This window comes from Leucopleurus acutus (genome assembly GCF_964270905.1).
Source record: "Leucopleurus acutus genome assembly, chromosome: 12".
In the NCBI taxonomy this organism is placed as follows: domain Eukaryota; kingdom Metazoa; phylum Chordata; class Mammalia; order Artiodactyla; family Delphinidae; genus Leucopleurus; species Leucopleurus acutus.
In genome coordinates this window covers 87,766,430-87,787,911 of record NC_139154.1, presented here as the reverse complement: position 1 = coordinate 87,787,911, position 21,482 = coordinate 87,766,430, and the positions used below count along the sequence as shown (strand labels likewise).

The following is a 21,482-nucleotide window of genomic DNA, read 5'->3' as shown; positions in this document are numbered from 1 at the left end:
TGGAAGATCCCACATGCTGCAGAGCAACTAAGCCCGTGCACCACAACTACTGAGCCTGCGCTCTAGAGCCCGTGAGCCACAGCTGTTGAGCCCACGTGCCACAACTACTGAAGCCTGTGCGCCTAAAGTCCGTGCTCCTCAACAGGAGAAGCCACCGCAATAAAAAGCCTGCGCACCACAAAGGAGAGTATTCCTGAAGACAGGAATAAAAACACAGACCTACTAGAGAATGGACTTGAGGATATGGGGGGGGGAAGGGTAAGCTGTGACAAAGTGAGAGAGAGGCATGGACATATATACACTACCAAACGTAAGGTAGATAGCTAGTGGGAAGCAGCTGCATAGCACAGGGAGATCAGCTCAGTGCTTTGTGACCGCCTGGAGGGGTGGGATAGGGAAGGTGGGAGGGAGGGAGACGCAAGAGGGAAGAGATATGGGAACATATGTATATGTGTAACTGATTCACTTTGTTATGAAGCAGAAACTAACACACCAAAAAAAAAAAAAAAAAAAAGAGGGAAGTTTTTTTTTTTTTAAAAAAAGAATACCTTCATGATCTTGGAGTTGAGAAAAAATTTTTAAAGATGACACAAAAGAAATTAACTATAAAGGGGAAAATTATAAATAAGACTAAATTCAAGTTAAGGACTTCTTCCAATTTTAAAGTGAAAAGGCAAGTCACCAAATAGGAGAAAATATTTATAACACCTATAACTGACAAAAAGCCCATTACAAAAATATATAAATATATTCTACAAACCAAGAAGTAAAAGGCCACTCAATCGGAAGATGTGCAAAAGATTTAAACAGGGTCAATTGTAGTAGCCCAGGCAAATAATAATATTAATAATGATGGTGGCTTTATCTAGGGTGATAACAGTAGGCTAGAGAGATGTGAATAGATTCAAGAGATATTTACATGGTAGAATATTTATAATCATAAAACATTTGCTTTATTTTATGTTTAATTTTATTTATATATATATATATAACTGTTCAATCAAAGCTTCAAATGTATTTTAATAAAAATTTCTGTGACTTCCCAAAAGTTAAATTCCTCATTCTACAGAAGGTAGTATTCTTTGTGTGAGAGTTTTCTTTTCCTCAGCAGACTTGTTAACCTACCAAGGAATAGAATATCATGACTAGAAAGTGATAACATAAGAATTGTTTTTTGAATTATCAGTTTGACGCATAGAGGTTCATCCAGAGCTCTTTTTTTTGTTTTTTTGTTTTTTTTGCAGTACGTGGGCCTCTCACTGTTGTGGCCTCTCCTGTTGCGGAGCACAGGCTCCGGACACGCAGGCTCGGCGGCCATGGCTCACGGGATCAGCCACTCCGCGGCATGTGGGATCTTTCCGGACCGGGGCACGAACCCGTATCCCCTGCATCAGCAGGCGGACTCTCAACCACTGCGCCACCAGGGAAGCCTCCGGAGCTCTTTAACCTAGGTTAGCCAGAGGGGTTTCTGGCTGTCACCCATTGCTAACGTGAAGTTCAGTCAAGGTGACAGCAATGAGCAAATTTCACTTCCTCCTATCATCCCAAGGTCCCAGGGCCCCCTTTATCCCACCCATATCTGAATGTAAGAAAGAGTCTTGGCCTATCTATTGCCATTGTTTTTCTCTGGCAGAGTGGCTGGGAGTATTTTGGACGCTGTTGGGCCACAACCAGGGTCTGAGAGCAGAGCGTCACATGCAGGGGAGGTAGAAAGGGAATCAAGATTATACAACTGACCATCCAGGACCCTGAAAGGGCTCAGACTTGTTTCCAGTGAGTCAACCAAGACTGGGCCACACAAGATCTCAAATCCTGAAACCTCGTTTCCTACTCCCAAAGCACCAGGAAAATAACACAAAGAAGGTATCTGAGCTTCCTAAAATGAGATTAAACTGCTTCCACCATGTAGGTTTCCAAAGCCAAATGAAGTCAGGAATCATTTTTCATAAATATACTAAAGAACCATTCATTTCATATACACAAACTAGTAAGGCTGCATTACTCAAGGACTTTTAAATTCATTTTAGTGTGATTAACTGGGCTCCTAAAAGTAGGACTTGTTGGAGAGATTCAATCGGACATTTTAGAAATAAGGGGGAAAGGTGAGATATTTCAGATTGTTCTATAACAAAGAAAGTAAGAACTCTCCATGGAATATGGAAACATAAGTATAAACATTGTCAGTCATAACAGAGATTTTCTACTTCACAGTAGGAAAGTTAGCTTATGCAGGTTGGAAGTCTAGCTCCACCGATTCTAGCTTCTAAATATGCAACCTTTGGCAAATGGCTTCACCTCCCTGGACCTCAGTTTTCTGCCCTAAGCAGGAGAAAAGTGGATAATAAAGTTCTCACCTCATAGGATTGTTGTGGGTATTAAATGAGATAACCCATATAAAGAACTTAAAACAAAGGCTGGCACATTCAGTAATAGCCGGGGTCATTCTAATTCCAGAGGCTGCTGGTAGCCGCCTCTAGACTGGCTTGAAGTGTAAAGGATGTTTCAGATGCTGAACAGTGGTTTCCAGGAAGTTACCAGCCCCTGGGCTAGAGAAGGGCCTGATGTTTGAAGTCTTTGGGCTGAATCAAGCGGCCCACTGCCCTCAAACCAGAGTTCTGCTGCCATCTAGTGTCCGGTGGCAGCAAATGCCTAAATTCCAAAGTCAAGGTCCCTTTCCTTGTGTCCCTCACTCTCTACTCCAGGTTCCAAGTCAGCAAAACCACTTGGCTTCCCCAAAGCTTCACGCTGTTTCACACTCTGTTTTGTTCAGGCAGCTTCCCGTGCCTGGTATGGCATTCTCTTCACCGTCTCGTGTGCCAGGCAAAAACACCCACTTGTCATATCCTCTAAGGAAGCTTTCCTGAGACACTTGGACTGCTCACTTCCTTCTTGCCAGCCGCCGTCACCCCGTATTAGCACATCTCTTCCAACACTACCTGTCTGCCCCCTTCATCCTCACCAAGGCTCCCCTGTGGACCCTCGCCCCTACCACAGTGCCTTGTGCCTAGCACGCACCAGCTACAGTTGTCCCTTGGTATCCGCGGGGGGTTGGTTACAGGACCCACTAAAAGTCCTAACACCGACACTCAAGTATCATAGTCGGCCCTCCATATCTGCGGATGCGGAACCCAGGGATACCGAGGGACGACTGCATGTGTTTAATCAATGAATACATAGGACAGTAAAGTTGGAGGTGGAGTTGGGCATTCCAGATAGAACTGCCAGGAGCTCAGAAACAGCCCACTGTTACTGGCGTATAAATGCTTCATTGTCGATTGAATATCTGTAGCCCCTGCGTTGCTCCTTTGAGGTTAATAATTTCTCATTAGAAATAAATGTATAAACATACATCTACCAACAATCCAACAGTTCCACTTCTAGATATTTACCCAAGAGAAATGGACATCTACGTCTACAAAAGACTTGCTCAAGGATGTTCATAGTCACCACTTTATTCAGAATAGCTAATAACTGGGAAAGACCCAAATGTCCATCAACAGAGGAATGGAAAAACAAATTTCTGTATGTCCATTCAATGGAATACTATTCAGCAGCAAAAAGGAACTGAAGATAAGGCTCAATCTCAAAAGCGTTATGTTAGGTGAAGAAGCCAAACCCCTCAAAAAAGTACATAGGAATGATTTATAAATTCTAGAAAGAGAAAGTGTAATCTGTCATGATAGAAAGTGGATCAGTGGTTGCCTGGGGTCTGGAATGGGGAGATAGGTAGGGAATGGGCGGGGATTGACTGGGAAAGGGCAAGGTTTCTTAAAACACACCAAGGTATTTACATCTAAGATCTGCGCACTTATCTGTTATGTTAATTATATTAAATATTTTTTCACTTTTTTTCAGCAGAGATTGGCACAACATTGTAAATACTTCAATTTTAAAAAATAAATACATAAGAGGGACGGAGGGAGGTGGAGGGAAAAATGCAGTCTCGGCGCCTGCACTGCCGGCGGCTGTGGGCGGACCAGGTGAAGAAGGCCGAGAGGTGGGCGGGGACTACGGGTGGGGGCCGGAGAGCGCGGGCAGAAGGTAGCCGCCGGACATGCAGTTGCTCCTCTAGGACGCTAGGCGACGGCGTGGGCCCGGAAAGGGCTCGCCGCGGTGACCCGGGAAGAGGCGGCGAGGGGGCGGGCTCGTGCCCGGGAGTCCATGTGGGCGCCGGCGCGGCACGGAGCAGCGCCGTGTCGCCATGGCGGAGCTGCAGCAGCTCCGGGTGCAGGAGGCGGTGGACTCTATGGTGAAGAGTCTGGAGAGAGAGAACATCCGGAAGATGCAGGTAGCGGGTCGGGGCCCACCCGGGGGGAGCCAAGGCGGTCCGGGATTCCTGGCCCCTTCCCGCAGCCGTCGCACGATCCCCAGCGCCACTGCCTCCTTCCCCGCAGACCCGGGTCGGGGTGTCCCTGGGGTCGTCGCGGCCTGCTCGGAAACTCGGCTCACCCTCAGACAGAACTTCTGGAGCTTCGGCTGAGCGGATGAAATCTGTGCTCCCTCGCCATGCGCAATGCCGTCTGCCCCCAAGGCCAGGCCGGGGGAGGGGGTGTCCCCGGGGCAGGGTTAAGAAGCCCCTGGTGTAAGATGGTCAGCCTCCCCGACCTTCCCCACTTGCGCGGCCCCTTCTGCAGGTGAGCAGCCAGAGGCCCGGAAAGAGCACAGCCAGGGTGAAAGACCGGAAAGGGGACTGCGCTCGGCCTCCTCAATGGCCAGGTCATGCCCGGTTCTGTTGCACCGAACCTGGCACCACACAGCGCTGGCTTATGTGCTGTTCCGCTTTCATCTCCTAAATGTTTTGTGGCTGCTGGTCCAGCTTCCCTAACCGGATTGTGGGTTTCCCTTGTAAAGGTGCCCCTGGAGTCAGGGGACCAGTTGCTCCCTGGTGGAATGTAGGTTACTAGATTGCTGACCTCTGAACCCTGTGGTTTAGGCACCAGGTTTTCAGAGCTTGGCTTCATCTGACCCTCCACCACCTTCCCTGTCCACCCAGCCTTCGATTCAACAAGTGCCAATGAGCTAGCGGCAAGGAGGCTGTGAAACACTGCGCTAGGCACCGAGGATAATGTTCCTGTTCGTGGTTTTAAGGTCCTGATGTCTATTCTAAGGAGAGGTGCGGGTATGATGCTTCTCCTAGCCTCTGTTGCACTCCGTGGTCATCTCTGTCCCGGAGGCTTTACTACCTAACCTTCCTCTGCCCTCCCCCCACAGGGCCTCATGTTCCGGTGCAGCGCCGGCTGTTGTGAGGACAGCCAGGCGTCCATGCAGCAAGTGCACCAGTGCATTGAGCGCTGCCATGCACCTCTGGCTCAAGCCCAGGCCCTGGTGACCAACGAGTTGGAGAAGTTCCAGGTGAGGAATTCCAAACAGATGACTCTAGCCCTTGATGTTGCTCTTTTGCAGATGACAAGCATTTGTTCAAAACTCTTAGCTTTAGTGTCTTGGTTCTGTGTTAACATTTGTGACAGTCCTATGGCCAACTACTCTTTACACAGTTTCAAATTTTGGAAAAAGTCCAGATTGAGTGCTGTAAAAATTTCCCATAGAAACAAAATTTCCCATAGAGTTAACCAAGGGAGTTCATGACCAAGAGCCTTATGTTTTTTTCCCCCATAAATATCAAATACATATGTATACTGTACAGTATAAAGCTTTCTAAAACATATTAATTCATTCTTACAACAGTAGAATCCCCAGGAAAGTGGAATGGGCCCGTCTTTAAAGCGTACAGATTAGAACAAGATCCTGCCGTCATCTTGTGGATATACCCACCCAGGATGCTCCTACTTGCTACACCCAGGGGGCAGCTCCTGTGTCACTAAAGAGCGGCCATTTATATGAAGAATTATTATTGTTGACTCACTGATGCCTGACTCACAAGCCTCTTTGAGGTCACTAAGAGCCCCCCCTACAGTATCCCTCTCTGGAGCAAAGGGTATCCACAACTTCCTTTTACTCCCTTCCTCTGGATATACTTTCCTGGAACTTGGGGAAGCAGGGCCCACCTCTGAACCAGTTTTCATAGCCTGGGATTCTGTTCAAATGGAAAAATTATATCTAATGTGGTACATTTTTACATTCTATACAAAATTCTTCAAAATTACTGACACTATAAAAGAATAACTTCTCCAAGATCATGGAACTTCAGGGGGTTTCTTTGTGTTTGACACCTTATTGTATAGATAGGGTCTTTCAAAATTTGATTCTTGAATTACTGTACAACTTTCTTCTTCCATTCACTTTTTTTTCTTTCATAATTGAGATTTTATTGGTTGTTTTGAGGATCAGTACACAGACATTTCAATTTGTACACAATTTTCAACATACATACCAAAAACCTAAACAATCATGTAGTTGTGATTCTTTTCTGAACAGTTATTCCAGTGACTTTCCAGCTTAAAATGTGGGGGCAAATTTTCCTTCACAGGATATCAAGTACCAATATCTTCAAATATTGATATGCTGTTACATCGTAAGTCCCACTAATTCACAATTTAATATCACATACACTACATACTCAAATTGTCAATCGTTCACAGCACATTAACGGTTACTAGAAGAACTGGACTACCATGACCAAAGATGTTACAGAGTGCACAAAATTCTGCCCAGGAGAACCAAGATCAAGGGGTGAGTGGTTTGCTTTAGGAAACAATTCTACCAAAAACAACGTGGGAAGAGAAGTAATTTAAAGTGTTTAAGACATTAAATGCACAACTGACTCCAAACTACCATTTAGTATGCTTTGTATTATAGAATAGAAAAGCTACACCCAAGACAATCAAAGCCTCCCATATTCAATATCCCACTATTTTCCGGTTGTACCAAAAAATAAACAACCAGCAAATGATTTCACCTCTGAAAAAAAAGCATTTACACTTAAAAAATGGGATGAGGTGGGATTCCTTCCTTTTTAAAAATGTTTCTAGAGCTACTAAAAAACTTGCATTTACAAAATAGTTGATAAAAATATTCCTCTGGATTGTACAAGAAGGGAAACAGGGACCCCTGATAGGACCAGGTGTGTGATATTAATCAGACTTGGCTTCTTTCTCTCCTGCTTCATCAGAAGCTGGGCTCTCCTCATTTTTAGTTTCTCCATTTTCTGCAGGTAAGTCTTCTTTAGCCTCTTGGTGAGCCACTTCAGCCTGTTTTCCCTTTGCTCCCCTTTTCCCTTTTGTTTGCACTTTTTTGTCGGAAGGTTTATCCTTTCCTGCCGCCTTTTTTGGCTTCGTTTCCACTTTTGCAGGAGCCGGTTTAGCTGACAACCTCGCCGATCTCCTCTTGGGCTCCTCCTTCGCCGCCCCCTCGGCGGAGCTGACCTTCCTCTTAGGCATCGTCGCGGCGGGGGCGCGCGCCGAGAGCCTTCGCGAAGCTGGGTTGCCTGGCCGCTGCCGCTCCCGCCGCCGCCGCCGGAGCTGCTGGGACCCCTTCCATTCACTTTTCACTGCTCCAATCAGACTTACTTTTCCACTGTGCCAGAACCGCTCTTGCCACTCCCTTCCATGGGAGTGGTCATTTCTCATTCTTCATCTTACTCAACCTACCTGCATCATTGACACAGTGGATTACTCTCCCCCTCCTTAAAAATCTGTACTCAGTTGGCCACCAGGATAGGATGGCTCACTCTCCTGGTTTTCCACCTCTCTCCCTCTCTCCTTTCTTGTTCTCATTTACTGTTTTTTTCCCTCTCCAACCTCTGAAGAGCACTGGAGTGCCCAGGGCTGTCCTTGGATCTTTTTTCTTTTCAATCTACTTCTCTAGGCTCATAGCAAATATCATCTATATGCTGACAACACCCACATTCATATCTTTAGACCAGCTTTACTCCTGATCTCCAGGTTCATGTATCCAACTGTTTCCCCCAACATCTCCACTTATTTTGTTTGTCTGTCTCCCCTCACTGGAATATCAGTTCAATGAAGGCAAGAACTTTATCTGTTTTACTCATTGCTGTATTCCTCAACATTAGAAGAGTCCCTAGCACATAGTAGATGCTCAATAAATATTCGTTGAATTGAGTATTTTTCTGTAGCAAGTACAGACCTTATAAAATCAAGGTGTTTGAAAGTCTATAGTTGAGTAACATTAGCCTCTAGTTCCTTCTCACCTCCTGGAAGGGGCTTCTGTACAATTTATTCTATTATTCACCTGCTTTCTAGTGACGCTTTCCCTGGGCCCTCGTGGTGCCACCCTCTGTTTCAATCAGGACAATCCTGGTTAATTGCACGATAGTGTCACTTAATTGATCAAGATAACCCACGTAATACGTAGAAAAATACGTAGCACAGAGCCTGGCACGTGACAAGCATTTGGTAAATAAAGGCCAGCCTTTCAGTTCCTCTACCCTTTTCCCTCTTGCCGCAGGACCGCCTGGCCCGGTGCACTATGCATTGCAACGACAAAGCCAAAGATTCAATTGATGCAGGGAGTAAAGAGCTTCAGGTGAAGCGGCAGCTGGAGAGTTGCGTGACCACGTGTGTGGATGACCACATGAACCTCATCCCAACCATGACCAAGAAGATGAAGGAGTCTCTCTCATCCATTGGGAAGTAGATGTCTGCTATTGGCCATCGGGGCTGAAGGCAGGAGTCTATTTAAGAAGAGAAATGGGGATTTGGGTTTTCTAAGGAAGGTTTATGAATGAGGAAATTAAGGATAGCAGCAAGTTTAAGGCCTATATCACTTGCCTCTGGACACTGGTTCCTTTGTGTTTGAAACCTAGAAAGTGAAAAAACCTGGTGCTAAAATTGGGGTCAGAGATAGCACAGGAGAGTTTTTGTGATCCTGAATTTCACGTGGCAAGTGCTTATCCTGGCAACAGGGAGTCTCCCTTGTACCAAACCACAGCCCTCCAAGGTACCAGATTCTCTTAGTACACAGATACCAACAGGCTGGCAGGTTCATCTGACCTGCTTATGAGCTGGTGGAGTGTGAGGAGAGGTGTTTCTGTTTGTTGCCAACCTCCTGTTTACCAGAAGGATCACTACAACGTTTCCCACAAACTGGAAATAAAACAAAATCCATGAGGTCACTAATTTAGAAGGGGAAAGGGGGCTTCTGGGGATTTGTTTTGCGTGCTTTTGTTTTATATACAGGGGCATGAAGCTACTTTAAGATGTAGAGTTGGAAGAGGTAGTTTCGATAAAAACTTTGAAAGGGTCCTTGCGGATATTCATTTCTGGCCGTCAGGACGTGGATGCGCATTTCTTAAAATTCTCACACATGACATCTTTCAGCCTGGAGACCCTGCAAAAATATAAGAAGCGCTATCACAATGGTAGGGGAAGCAAACCTTCCCTCTGACTGGCAGCCATGATGAGCCCTGAGGCTGTCTGCTGCAGAGTCAGCCGAGTGACAAGACAATCTTGCAGTGACACTCACCCTTGAAGGGAAAGGGGATTTTGATTGTGCCATATGCTAGTATTCAAGAATGAACAGTGAAAGAGGAATTGTTAGCTGCTTAATTAAGAGAGTTATGAAGTACTGGCTTTGGAAAACTCTGGTTTTCATAAAACAAAATAGAATGAAAGCCTACACCCAGTATTGCTTACTTTGCCCCCTGTGATAACAGAGCTCTGTTGAAACAATCCCTTGGCAACACGAAGGTCAAAGGAGAAAAAGTAAGCAACTCGGGCAAGCTGTGACTCCTTTAGAGCAAAAAAAGGGACAGCCCTCCGTTGTACCAAATACTACTTTTGCAACATGCGTTGTTCTTGCCCCAGTTCTGGCACCTTATCGTTTTATTAAGGACCTTGTGTTTTTACCAACTTATTACTTGAAATGATAATATAGCCTGTCTGTTTGCTGTTTCAAGACTGTGATATATTTTCCTAGTGGTTTGGTTTTAAAAATACATAAGACTTAATTTTTCTTCCACTATTGTGTTTCTTTCCTTATATCTGGCCAGTGAATATATAACTTTGTCAGGATGCTTCTCTTTGTAATGTGTGAAATAAATTTAAGAGGTCCAGGGGAGTGAAAATTAGCTACATGTTATGGTTCGGATGCTTGTAAATGGGAAGAACTTTGAGGGCATGCTAGGGCACTACAAATTGAAGTCTGTTAATGTAAAAAGACAAACTATAAGGCTGAAAAAGAAATTCAATATCCACATCAGGTCTCTAGCTTCAACTAAACACAACAAAAACTGGAAAAGACAGGCAGTTATGACCCCTCTAAAGAAAATGCAATGCCTGGGATTTTGAGTACCAAGAGAGTACAAAATAGATGATGAGTTTAAGACTTTACTATCACTGGTATTTAAATAGAGTCATTCCTGAACATGAGGAATGAACTTAATCTTGTAGAACCATCCCCTACTTAAAATCACTAATGCTTTTCTATTTTGGCCTAAGTCTTCTATAATCCCAATTGTATCTGATTCGTAAATGTAGATGCACTTATTTTGGATAACTTAACTAGGAACAAGTCAGAGACCACTGTTTACACGTACACTCTTGACTTGAAAATCAATGCCTCGTATTAGAGATCATTTGTGTGCTGCACTTCACGTTTTATACGGAGAGACAGTGTACGTTAAGTGAGGGTTTGGAGGTATTGTTAACAAGCATTGTAGGACCGACCATGGGGAATACACTTCTGGGCTCTAGATTCAAAGTCTTGGAAATTGAGGCCCAATCACCCTCTCTTATGGTGCAGAGGTCACTCACTAACTGAGCTGTTACCAGAACCCTAGACTTAGCATGACATTCTCCTGTGGGAGTATAGGCAAACCTCCGAGATACTGCAGGTTCTGTTGGAGACCACCACAGTGAAGCAAATGTCTCGATAAAGCAAGTCACACATGAATTATTTGGTATGATCACAGATCACCATAACAAATGCGATGAAAAAGTTTTCAGTACTGTAAGAATTACCAAAATGACACAGAGACACCAAGTGAACAAATGCTGTTGGAAAAAGAAAAAATGGCACCAAGAGATTTGTTAGACTCAGGGTTGCCACAAACCTTCTTTCTGTTTAAAACAAAAACAAAAACGCTGTATCTGCAAAGCACAACAAAGGGCAGCGCGATACATGGACATATCCCCACATATGCAAAGAAATATTAGGGGCCCACTCCTCTAGAGCTTATTTTCATTTGGTACATATGAATAAGATACGTGTTGCAACCCACAAAGACACGGCATTAACCAGGTTCCTTCCGAAGCTAGAGGCGCACCCCGATTTTACAGACGGGAAAGAACGGGGCTCCCGAAGGTCCCATCCCTCCGTCCTGGCCAATCGTTGGCGGCGCAACCGGAAGCTTGGGACTGATCGACACTCTCAGGCCTTCCCTAAGTATCGCGAGGTGAAGCGGGAAAGCGGCCGACAATCAATTGGCTAACGGGATGAGTGACGTCAGACGCAAAGCGCCGGGCCTACTGCTGGAGCGAGAGCGACGATTCGAGTTCTGTTTGGAGGCGTCTTTGAGCTCCTCGAGTAGACATCATGAGCAAAGCTCACCCTCCCGAGTTGAAGAAGTAAGTATGTGTGAGGGCCGTGCCGAAATGGCAGCTTATTTGTGTGCCTCGGGTTCCTTAGGTCCTCCGCCATTCCCGAGAGTGCGCCTGGCGTGCGTCTTCTGGTCCGTGGCCGACGAGATGCGGGCCGGTGTCCCGCGCTTCGAGGCCTAAGACCCGCTCAGACGTTAGCATTTCGGCCCGGTGGGCAAGGTTACCAGAGGCAGCAAGGCGCCTCCGCCCGCCGAGTTGCATCCCAGGCCCGAGCTCCAGGCCCCGTCTCCCGCACGCTCTCGCTCGTTACTTGAACATTTCGAATGCTACCCTTTGTTGAACATCTTGAATAGCATCATGTTCTAGATAAGGTGGCTGGAGAGTAATTCTGTAAGGAACTAAGGAGATGGGTGGAATGGAAGTGTTTGATAGTATCTGAGGAATCAAAAGCCGCCTTAATCTTAGAGTGTGTTTGTAGCTGTTTCTTTGAGCTTTAACTTAGAAATCACATTCCTTTTTCTTGTTTTCTTGTTCTTAGGTTAAACTTGAGTGTCGTGTGATATCTTGCTCTGTTAACAGAGCTGTGTGAGAATATTCATTTTTTCTAATTAGAGAAGGCTAGGTTGTTTGGGGGGCGGGGGTGGGGTTTGAACCCAGTAAAGTCAACTCAAAGTAGGATATTCCTACTTTAGATAAGGCCCATTTTAAAGTTTTAGCGTCCTCAAACACTCTTGGTTGAACTTAGCATGGGCCATGTTTCCTAAGTAACTTCTCTGTCTTGTTCAGTTGGATAGCACAAAGGATGGAAAATTGGTCCAAGGATCAGTTTGTGAGGCAGCCAGCCATCTGGTCTGCCATGTGTACAGTTCATTTATTATCAGCCCCATAAAGAAGTCAGGCTTAAGGAAAAGTTCATATTTAATGATTTTACACTTAAATGCACATTTGTATTGAAGCCATCTTTTGTGCAAAAACTCGTGTGTATTTTAGTTGGATCTGTTATAAATTTAAGACAATTATTAAATAAGCCTAACGTTAAGAAAAAAAATTATTGCTGTGAAAATGCTTATCCAAGTTATCCTTTTATTGGTGAGCTGGTAGAATCTTACATGTCCTCTGGCTTCATCAGGAACTGGTGAAATGGTAATTATTTTTTAACAGAAGGACCATTCTCTATTTGTAAGGTTTCCTTTTTGATTCTTAAGACATTATTTGAGAATTTCAGAGGATGAAACTAGTTTTACTACCTTTCTCTTATCTCTAGATTTCATGAATTGTGAAATCCTGGCAGGTCTGCCTCCAAAATGACTTAATTTTTTTCTTCCTTTAATTTCTCACAAGTAACCCATCTTTTACACTTTTATACCGTCCTCCTGGTTTAGCATAACTCAGTGGTTCTTAACTGAGGAGATGGGAGTCTGGTTCTGTCAGTATCTAGTAGGAAGAGGCCAGGGTTGCTGCTAAAACTTTCTACAGTGCACTGGATATCATGCAACAACAGAATTATCGGGCCCCAGATTTCAGTATGCTGAGGTTGAGATACCCTGGCCTAACCAAATTCTTAGTCCTGCTCTTAAAAGTCAATGCCAGGGACTTCCCTGGTGGCGCAGTGGTTAAGAATCCACCTGCCAATGCAGAGGACACAGGTTCGAGCCCTCGCCCGGGAAGATCCCACATGCCCGGGGCAACTAAGCCCATGTGCCACAACTACTGAGCCTGCGTGCCACAACTGCTGAAGCCCACATGCCTAGAGCCTGTGCTCCACAACAAGAGAAGCCACCGCAATGAGAAGCCCCTGCACCGCAACGAAGAGTAGGCCCCACTCACCCCAACTAGAGAGAGCCCGCTCACAGCAACAAAGACCCAATACAGCCAAAAATAAATTATAAATAAATTAATTAATAAAAATAAAAAAGTCAATGCCAGAGTAGTCTTTTTTTTCTTCCAGTTTTTTTGAGATATAATTGACATACAGCACTGTGTAAGTTTAAGGTGCATAGCATAATGATTTGGCTTACACGTGCCACAGTAGTCTTGCCATTGGCTGGTTCTGTTGCAATAACTTATTGCTGTATACATAACAAAGTCCAGATTTCTTGACCCAACATTCAAGCTCCTCCATCAGAAATCCAGGCACCAAATATTACACACACTAACATTTGAGTGCTGTGTTCTCCAGCCAAACTGAACCATTTGATTTTGCTCAAACTTCTTCACTGCTGTGACTTTGGAAATTTTACTTAACCTTTCTGAGCCTCAGTTCCCCATCTATTAAATGCTGATACTTATTATTAATTTGTATGTATGTAATTTATAAAAGCTGTCATAGGATTAAATAAGTTCATGTGTGTTACATTTGTTTTATATAACATATCCTATTAAATAGATTATTTTATATATCATACTATATCTTTTTATTTGTAAAAACCTATCTTCTTACACCTTCCGTCAGCCCCTTTCTCTTATTTATCTTTGAATTCTCCCATGATTTATATTAAAATTGAATGAAATTTCATATTTTTTAGCCTATAACTGGAAGAGGTAAAAACTGGTTTGACTACATGTCTTCATATTCTCATACTACCCTGCTGAGATGGAATTTTCTTGTTTAATTCAGATTATTTAAAACTTCAAAATGCGCATTTATTTTGCTAAAGCGTAATTATGTGTTGAAGACTATCCTGAACACTTAAGATTGATGTTTAATATTAAATAAAACAACACTACGTATTGTCTCAAATATAAAATAAAATAAAATACCTATTGGATTGGGTATAGTTTGATTACCTTCTGGTTTCTTCACAACTTTGTTTGGTTTTGGAAATAACTAAAAATATAACCAAATCTTTGTTTTTCTGTTATGGTTGTAAAATCCTGTCATTGAAAGTTAGGTCAGTATTGAACAACAAGAATGGTTTGTAATTCACATCAGTATAAAGATGCAATTTAATGTACATTAATATATTGTAAATCCATTCCATTTTTGTTTATCTTCCCTTCCCAAATGACATTGCTTGGTTAGTATAAGTACTAACTGTGGTAGCCCATCACTCTCTCATCCTTTACCACAGTACAGTTTTTACTCTTTTAAATTGCATTATTCCTATTGTGTATATTTTAACAGATTATCCTGACTATACCTACTTTAATGCTTGCTTGTGCTTAAATTTTTTTAATTAGTTACGTAATCTTTACCCCTTTTGCTTTTTCAGATTTATGGACAAGAAGTTATCATGTAAGTCTTTTTGGTTTTTTATTTTCGGGCCTTTTTTTAATATTAAATTCCTTTTTATATTAAATTCCTTTTTACATGTGCCTTGGCGGTATATAATGTTTGAAGGAGCAACATTATAAAAATTCAAAGCACACAGAACCTCTAATTCATATCCATTAATTAAGCAGGTTTATCAAAATTCTAACTAGACAGTTTTATTTACTTAATTTCTGATACTTAGGAAGTTTCACAGTACTTTAGACTCTTCATTATTTCATATAAGCCCTCTCTCAATTTGATAAAATTAACAGTATTTTCTATTTTCTATTTGAAAACTTAACTTTTTTCCTTTAAACAAAGGACAGACAAGGACTAAAATCTAACCTGTACAGTACTCGAAGTATATAGGGGTTAAGACCATGGCTTTAGGGGCGAGCAGCCTTCAGTTTGAATTCCAGCTGTACCCCACAGTAACTGTATAATCTTGAACCAGTTATTTAAAAATGCTATACTTCAGTTCCTTCATAAAAAGTCAGGATAATTCTACTTCATAGGATTCTTATAAGTTTAAATGTGGAAGTAAATGTAAAATGTTTAGCCCAGTGCTTGGCATATAGTAAAGATAGTAGATTATACATCTCAAATACCTGGGTTTTATCTCACCTAGTTTTTTTAATTTATTTGGTTGCTCTGGGTCTTTAGTTGTGGCGGATGGGCTCCTTAGTTGCAGCAGGTGAACTCTTAGTTGTGGCATGCACATGGGATCTGGTTTCCTGACCAGGGATCAAACCTGGGCCCCCTACATTGGGAGCACAGTCTTAACCACTGTGCCACCAGGGAAATCCCAATCTCACCTAATTTTTAATGAATAGTTTAGTTGATAATTAATGGTCAGTTTTATTAAAATGTCTTTTTCCCTTTACACAGTGAAATTAAATGGTGGCAGACATGTCCAAGGAATATTGAGGGGATTTGATCCCTTTATGAATCTTGTGATAGATGAATGTGTGGAGATGGCAACTAGTGGGCAACAGAACAATATTGGAATGGTGGTAAGTAAAGACACAAGATTTCTCTTAAGAGATTTCATTTTTCTTTTGGAATAAGCATTAACATCCCTTCTATCAAACTCTTGGGTTAAACTGAAGTTAGGCAAATTTCAGGCAAGATTAGACATTCCATCTCCCTTTTAGTTTAATGACAGTTATTCAATTGTGATAATATCCCAGTTACCTGTAGGTTAGATCCGAATCTTACACAGAACCCACTGAGGTCCTTAGACTTGAAATGGGTGTTAGAAATCATTTTTGAGCTTTATTCTATAATAGAGACACATACTTGTTCCTTCATTAGAGCAGTGGTTCTCAATCTTAGTTGTATTTTAGAATCAAATTAGTCTGGGATGCAGCGTAGAGTTTTTTAAAGTTCCCCAGATGAAATGGTACAGATGAACTTATTTGCAAAGCAGAAATAGAGACAAAGATGTAGAGAACAAATTTATGATTACGGGGGCCGGCAGGCAGGGGTGATTTGGGAGATTGGGATTGACATAAAAAAAGCACTGTGTGTAAAATAGATAACTAATGAGAACCTACTGTATAGTACAGGGAACTCAATACTCTGTAATGGCCTCTATGGGAAAAGAATCTAAAAAGAGTGGATATATGTATATGTATAACAGATTCACTTTGCTGTACAGCAGAAACTAACACAACATTGTAAACCAACTATACTCCAATAAAAAAATTTTTTTAAAGTTCCCCAGGTGATTCTAATGTAAGGCAAAGATTAACCAGTGATTGAGAGCATTTACAATCAATCATTGAGGAGTTTTTTTAAAAGCAAGCAAACAAAAATTATGCCTAGAGTCCACCTCAGAGCAATTGAAACTGTATCTCTAAGGGTGCTGCTCTCTTTTTTTGTTAAAAGATATTGTGTAATTTTAACGTGTAGTGAGGATTACTGCTTATCAAACTTTAACATGCCATGAATTCCCAGAAAATCTTGTTAAAATGCTGATCCTAATTCAGTAGGTATGGGATGGAACCTGAGATTTTGCATTTCTAACAAGTGCCCATTTGATGCAGATCTGCCAGGTCACAGATCACACTTTTGGGATTTAATTGTATATATAATTAACCTAGATTTTCTGGTTTATCACACTCAAAAAGTAGTCAAGGTAAAAGTTGCAAGGGATACGATGACAGCCATTCACATGGAAGAAAACAGGAGGAAAACAGATGCTGACTTCTTAATCATAGGAGCAAACGTTTCTGCACTCAATAGGCCATAGTGGTATGACTACTGAAGAAGAGTTGTTGATGTTTGTCAACAAGACCCAGACTTTGAATTCCACTCTGCCCAACACAGGACAGTATACCCAGTAAGTGTTAAGTCTGAGTTACCTGGGCAAGGTGAATCAAAACAGACAACTTAGCTGTAGCAAATCATTGAGCATGTCGACCTCTAAGAGGTGGTAAGAGTTCCTAATCATTAGCCATGATTTTGCCTCACTTTTTAAAGTTTGAGCAGTAAAGGGGTATAATTTTTTAATCACCCTTTCCAAGGCTTGTGTTATTGCTTATTTCAAGTGTATTTCCATTACTGCATTTTGAAAAGCAAATCAGTAGTCAGGGTTAGAGAAACAACTTGGAATCTCTAGCTATGAGACTTCCCGCCCACCCCAACACGTTTCATGTAAACCTGCCTTCTTGCCAGGTACAGTCTCCTTGAGCTTCTGTTAAAAATGAATAAAAGTATGGGCAAATCATTAGCAGCAGTTTCTTATAAAACAGTTTTAAAATACCCCAAGATTTCCCCCTAGCCATTCCTTTTACAGATTAGGAAATCTTCATTCTAATAGAGGGTAGATTAGGATTTTGGTTCATATCTGAAAAAATGTGCTAAAAAAGGATTCAAGAAGGAATTGACATCTAAAGTTCTTAACTTGGGAAGATAACTTTTTAGAGAATGTGTGGCACTTCTCGAAATTTTTATCAGAGAAGGAATTGAGCCTAGATCATGGATCTTTCTCGTAATTTTCTCCCTAAATTTTGATGGGCTTAATTTTCTTTACACGGAAATTGGTTAAAAGCAGTGTCCTCCCAAGTCATTCAAATAATGAGCACCTACTTACCGTGTTAGGCAGTCTGCTCCTCCACCTATGATGGGGGTTGTGTGACTAAAAATTAAAGTCTTGTGTTAGTAGGTGCTAATTCTTGTGGCTGAGTTCACTTTGAAAATGAAATGATAATATATCAATTGTCTTTAAAAAAACAGTCTAAAGAAAATGGAAGGATGGCTTTTCCAAGGAAAAGAGGGGAAACCAGTTACAGTTTTGTTTTTTCACAAGTTGTTTGGCTAAGGAGACAGTTACGTTGGCGTCATTGTTCCCTTGTCCAATCAGTGACCCATTGAGGCCATTGAAATTACTTAATAGTATTAAATTAAGAATAGTATTTAGAATGTGTGTATTCTGAAGGGGGTGGGGTAATTTGTTTGGGGGATCTGTCAGGTGGATAATTACATAACAATGTCTCGACTAGCCTCTTATCTTTTGAGACATCCCCAGAGTAGTCAGTAGCATCAACTCTGTCTTATTTCCTAAAGATTCTACTCCACTCCAAGGTTCCCCTAAGAATGTAGTAAAAATTGTGTCTTTTTTTGATGCTACATATTTCAGGTGATCAGGCTCTGTGCTTCTGTAGCTCCATATTATGTTTGTATTCTTTATTAGGCAGTTGTGCCCTTGCAGGAGACTTTAAAAGCCTGAGCAACACTTTGCCAAAACTTAGTATTGAAGCCCAACAAAGGAGCAATACAGAATTCGGGTTCCAGTTTGATTTGGAGAATGGGGCCTTGAGCACAGTGGGAAAAGAGGTAGAGCACTGCACAACAGAGGTGTTCACGACAAACCTTAACTGTGTATTATGTGAGAAGGCAAAGAAGTGTGTGATACCATTTTAGAAAATGTTGATGAAAGTAGTGGTTTTGTTTTTTAATGATGGCAAAAAGGAAAAGCCCACAGATCTGAAAATCTTAGTTACCTGAAATAACTTCTCTCCACCACCCTCCACGTCTAGGGAAAGTGTCAGAAAGGGACAAATTTAGGAGGGAGCTAGGAAAGAAGCCTACTTGTTTTTCATGCTTTTGTCAATGAGATGTGATGTTCATCATCTGTTGCACATAAGCCAGCAGTTTAAAACTCTTGAGAACTAGGTAATCATGTTGTTTAGCTTTCTTCTTTTCCTAACTTGTAAGAAGAGTAAGAGTCTGTAGTTTCCTTCAATCCCCATTGTCATTTTCAGGGCCTTGTTCTCTTTAATGCAGCTCTTTAATTCTTTGCCACCTTCTCACCATACTCATTGCTGTTTGTCTCTGCCAGGCTCCAAGACACTTGCCCACCTGTCACGTTCCTTTCCAGTCTGTCAGCTGCGGTAATCACGGGGAGGTTCATTTGTTTACTTAACAGTACTTACTGAACCTTTTGTGTGTCTGCCACAGCTTAGGCACTGGGGATGGTGCACCAAGCAAAGTCCCTGCCTCATAGAAATGACACTGGAGTGAGGAAGATAGTAACTAATAGTGTATGTAATAAATAAAGCGAGTAGAATGAGAGGAGAGAAGAACCAGTTACAGCGATAGTAAATAATAGTGTATGTAGTGAATAAAGCAAGTAGAATGAGAGGAGAAAAGAACCAGTTACAGCTATTTTTACACCACCTGCCTACAAGCATAGCTCCACTTTGATCTTACTCAGAATGCCTCCATTTCTAATAAATCGTTCCACATCCCTCATCCCACTCCTGTCCTTTTCACCTCTCCAGCTCTACTTGAACTGATCTGTGATTGCATTGCCTACAGTCCACCAGGCGCTCCTTATTTTCATAATAATTCTCATTATTCTCCTTATTTTCATAGTCCCCTTCCAGTTTGACTTATTTTTGTATCCCTCTTTACCAGCCATTACCAGCCATTTCACTTATGCTGTCATGAATATCCTGGCTTATCTTTTATAGAATGGCTACTATATCAGGCACTGTGCCCCTGGGGCCTTTTCTTTATAACTTTTCTTCCTGCCTCTAAGTCTCCCCCACCCCCATTCTCTTATATACGCTTTTGCCAAAACATTCCCCCAGCTCTGAAACTGTCACTGGTTCATTGTTGGTTTCATGATGCTTTCCAAACACTTTTAAGATTGGTGTTTGAGGCCTTTTAAGATTAGGTGCGAACTGTCTTTGTTTACCACTTCCTTCCATAGCCGTTTACTTTATTCAGATTAGATTTTTCCTTATCCCCTTACACTTTTTCATCTCAGTTCTGTCTAGAATTTCCTATCTTCCTGTCAAAATTGTACCCAATTTTCAAGACCCAGCTAAAATGTCATCTTCAGAAATCCTACTTTTTCCAACTTTCATCCTGGTTTGTTCCCTCAATGATCTTATACCCCTAAACTGATTGATGTATTCTACTGTACCTATTTTTCCCACTAACTTATGGATCCCTTAGGGGCAGGGATGGGCATGTTCATTTGAGTCCTGCAGTTTAAGTGAAATGGGTCATTAGAGACTGGTCTCAAAAAGGTACTTGTTAGCCTTCGATCTAGATGTGCATCTCATTATGAAGGGCTTAGTGGCTTCATGTCATTACAAGACTGGAATTATTTTGTGTTCCTGTGACCAGGAAAAAAGCCTCACAAACTACCGAAAAACCATTAATGATTTGATGAAATCAAATCATTTTAATCATCATTGATATGTCTGTTAAATGAATTGTGTTCTTTTCAAATTCATTTTCTCTTTCTTAGGTAATACGAGGAAATAGTATCATCATGTTAGAAGCTTTGGAACGAGTATGAACAATGGCTGTCTTCACCAGAGAAATCAACTGCTTCCACATTGTCCTCTCTCCACATTCTACTACGATGACAATTGGGTCGTGTACATTTTCTTACTGAACTTTTTTGTTAAATAAACTTCTGTAATAGTCAAAAATGCTTTCTCAGCTGTTCTGAACATAGAAGATTTGCTCTTATTCTGATTTTTTTCTATCATGACCTTTTCCTGGTTGTGACTGATTTGTTCACGGGTGTTGTTTTTTGTTTTTTCTGTTTTTTGGGGGGCGGGTTTTGGCCATGCTGGGTCTTCGTAGTTGCGTGCAGGCTTTCTCTAGTTGCAGTGAGCGGGGGCTATTCTTTGTTGCGGTGCACGGGCTTCTCATTATGGTGGCTTCTCTCGTTGCAGAGCACAGGCTCTAGACGCTCGGGCTTCAGCAGTTGTGGCGCACGGGCTTAGCTCTACAGCATGTGCGATCTTCCTGGACCAGGGATCAAACCCCCGTCCCCTGCATTAGCAGGCGGATGCTCATCCACTAGAATTCCCTGAGGTTTTTAATGCATTAAAATACAAGAATCTTATTAAATATGAAACATTGGCAAGGATGCCCATTTTCTGTATCTTTTACCACTGAACAGAGATAAAGAAGCTGCAAGCCTGAGTGGGTTTCTTCTGAAACATTAACTGGGATTTTCAAAGTTCTTGCCATAACTTTGACAAACTCTGACTTTTTCACATACGTTTACATACCAAGTACGGTTTTGCTCAAACAACACAGGTTTGAATTGTGCAGGCCCACTTCTATACAGATTTTTTCCAAAATAATTTTGGATTATTAGTAAATAATTTGCTAATACTACAGTGCTACACCATCCATGGTGGTTTGAATCCACGGATTCTGAACTGGATGGAGGAACCACATGTGCAGAGGGCTGACTGTAAGTTACACGCAGATTTTTGGCTGCTTGGGGGTCA

At 42.0% G+C, this 21,482-nt stretch overlaps 3 protein-coding genes across 5 annotated transcripts; 2 read left to right on the top strand and 1 right to left on the bottom strand.

The window, feature by feature from the left end:
• Positions 1–4,186: 4,186 nt before the first annotated feature.
• On the top strand, positions 4,187–8,651 carry FAM136A (family with sequence similarity 136 member A). Of its 2 annotated transcripts, none has more exons than XM_082852449.1 (3): positions 4,187–4,288; positions 5,212–5,352; positions 8,368–8,651. In XM_082852449.1, exons 1-3 carry the CDS (start codon positions 4,202–4,204, stop codon positions 8,554–8,556), a joined length of 417 nt encoding a protein of 138 aa, XP_082708575.1. In that variant the 5' UTR covers positions 4,187–4,201; the 3' UTR covers positions 8,557–8,651. The 2 variants fall into 2 exon arrangements, with proteins under 2 accessions (XP_082708575.1, XP_082708576.1); XM_082852450.1 differs by lacking the exon at positions 4,187–4,288 and adding an exon at positions 4,999–5,088.
• On the bottom strand, positions 6,861–7,338 carry LOC309969467 (non-histone chromosomal protein HMG-14-like). The gene has a single exon (XM_082851286.1). It carries the CDS (start codon positions 7,335–7,337, stop codon positions 7,032–7,034), a length of 306 nt encoding a protein of 101 aa, XP_082707412.1. The 5' UTR covers position 7,338; the 3' UTR covers positions 6,861–7,031.
• Positions 8,652–11,388: 2,737 nt separating the features above from the next.
• Positions 11,389–21,084, top strand: SNRPG (small nuclear ribonucleoprotein polypeptide G). 2 transcript variants are annotated; one of them, XM_082851630.1, is made up of 4 exons: positions 11,389–11,486; positions 14,672–14,694; positions 15,601–15,725; positions 20,480–21,084. In XM_082851630.1, the coding sequence occupies exons 1-4, from the start codon at positions 11,455–11,457 to the stop codon at positions 20,528–20,530; spliced, it is 231 nt and encodes a 76-aa protein (XP_082707756.1). In that variant the 5' UTR covers positions 11,389–11,454; the 3' UTR covers positions 20,531–21,084. The 2 variants fall into 2 exon arrangements, with proteins under 2 accessions (XP_082707756.1, XP_082707757.1); XM_082851631.1 differs by lacking the exon at positions 14,672–14,694 and having other exon boundaries at positions 11,426–11,486.
• The last annotated feature ends 398 nt before the right edge of the window (positions 21,085–21,482 follow it).

Coding starts and splice junctions, on each gene's coding strand:
- FAM136A (XM_082852449.1), top strand. CDS start 4,202: ATGGCGGAGCTGCAGCAGCTCCGGGTGCAGGAGGCGGTGGACTCTATG. Junction 4,289..5,211: donor AGAACATCCGGAAGATGCAG/GTAGCGGGTCGG, acceptor CTCCCCCCACAG/GGCCTCATGTTCCGGTGCAG. Junction 5,353..8,367: donor ACGAGTTGGAGAAGTTCCAG/GTGAGGAATTCC, acceptor CTCTTGCCGCAG/GACCGCCTGGCCCGGTGCAC.
- SNRPG (XM_082851630.1), top strand. CDS start 11,455: ATGAGCAAAGCTCACCCTCCCGAGTTGAAGAA. Junction 11,487..14,671: donor CACCCTCCCGAGTTGAAGAA/GTAAGTATGTGT, acceptor TTGCTTTTTCAG/ATTTATGGACAAGAAGTTAT. Junction 14,695..15,600: donor TATGGACAAGAAGTTATCAT/GTAAGTCTTTTT, acceptor CCCTTTACACAG/TGAAATTAAATGGTGGCAGA.
- LOC309969467 (XM_082851286.1), bottom strand. CDS start 7,337: ATGCCTAAGAGGAAGGTCAGCTCCGCCGAGGGGGCGGCGAAGGAGGAG.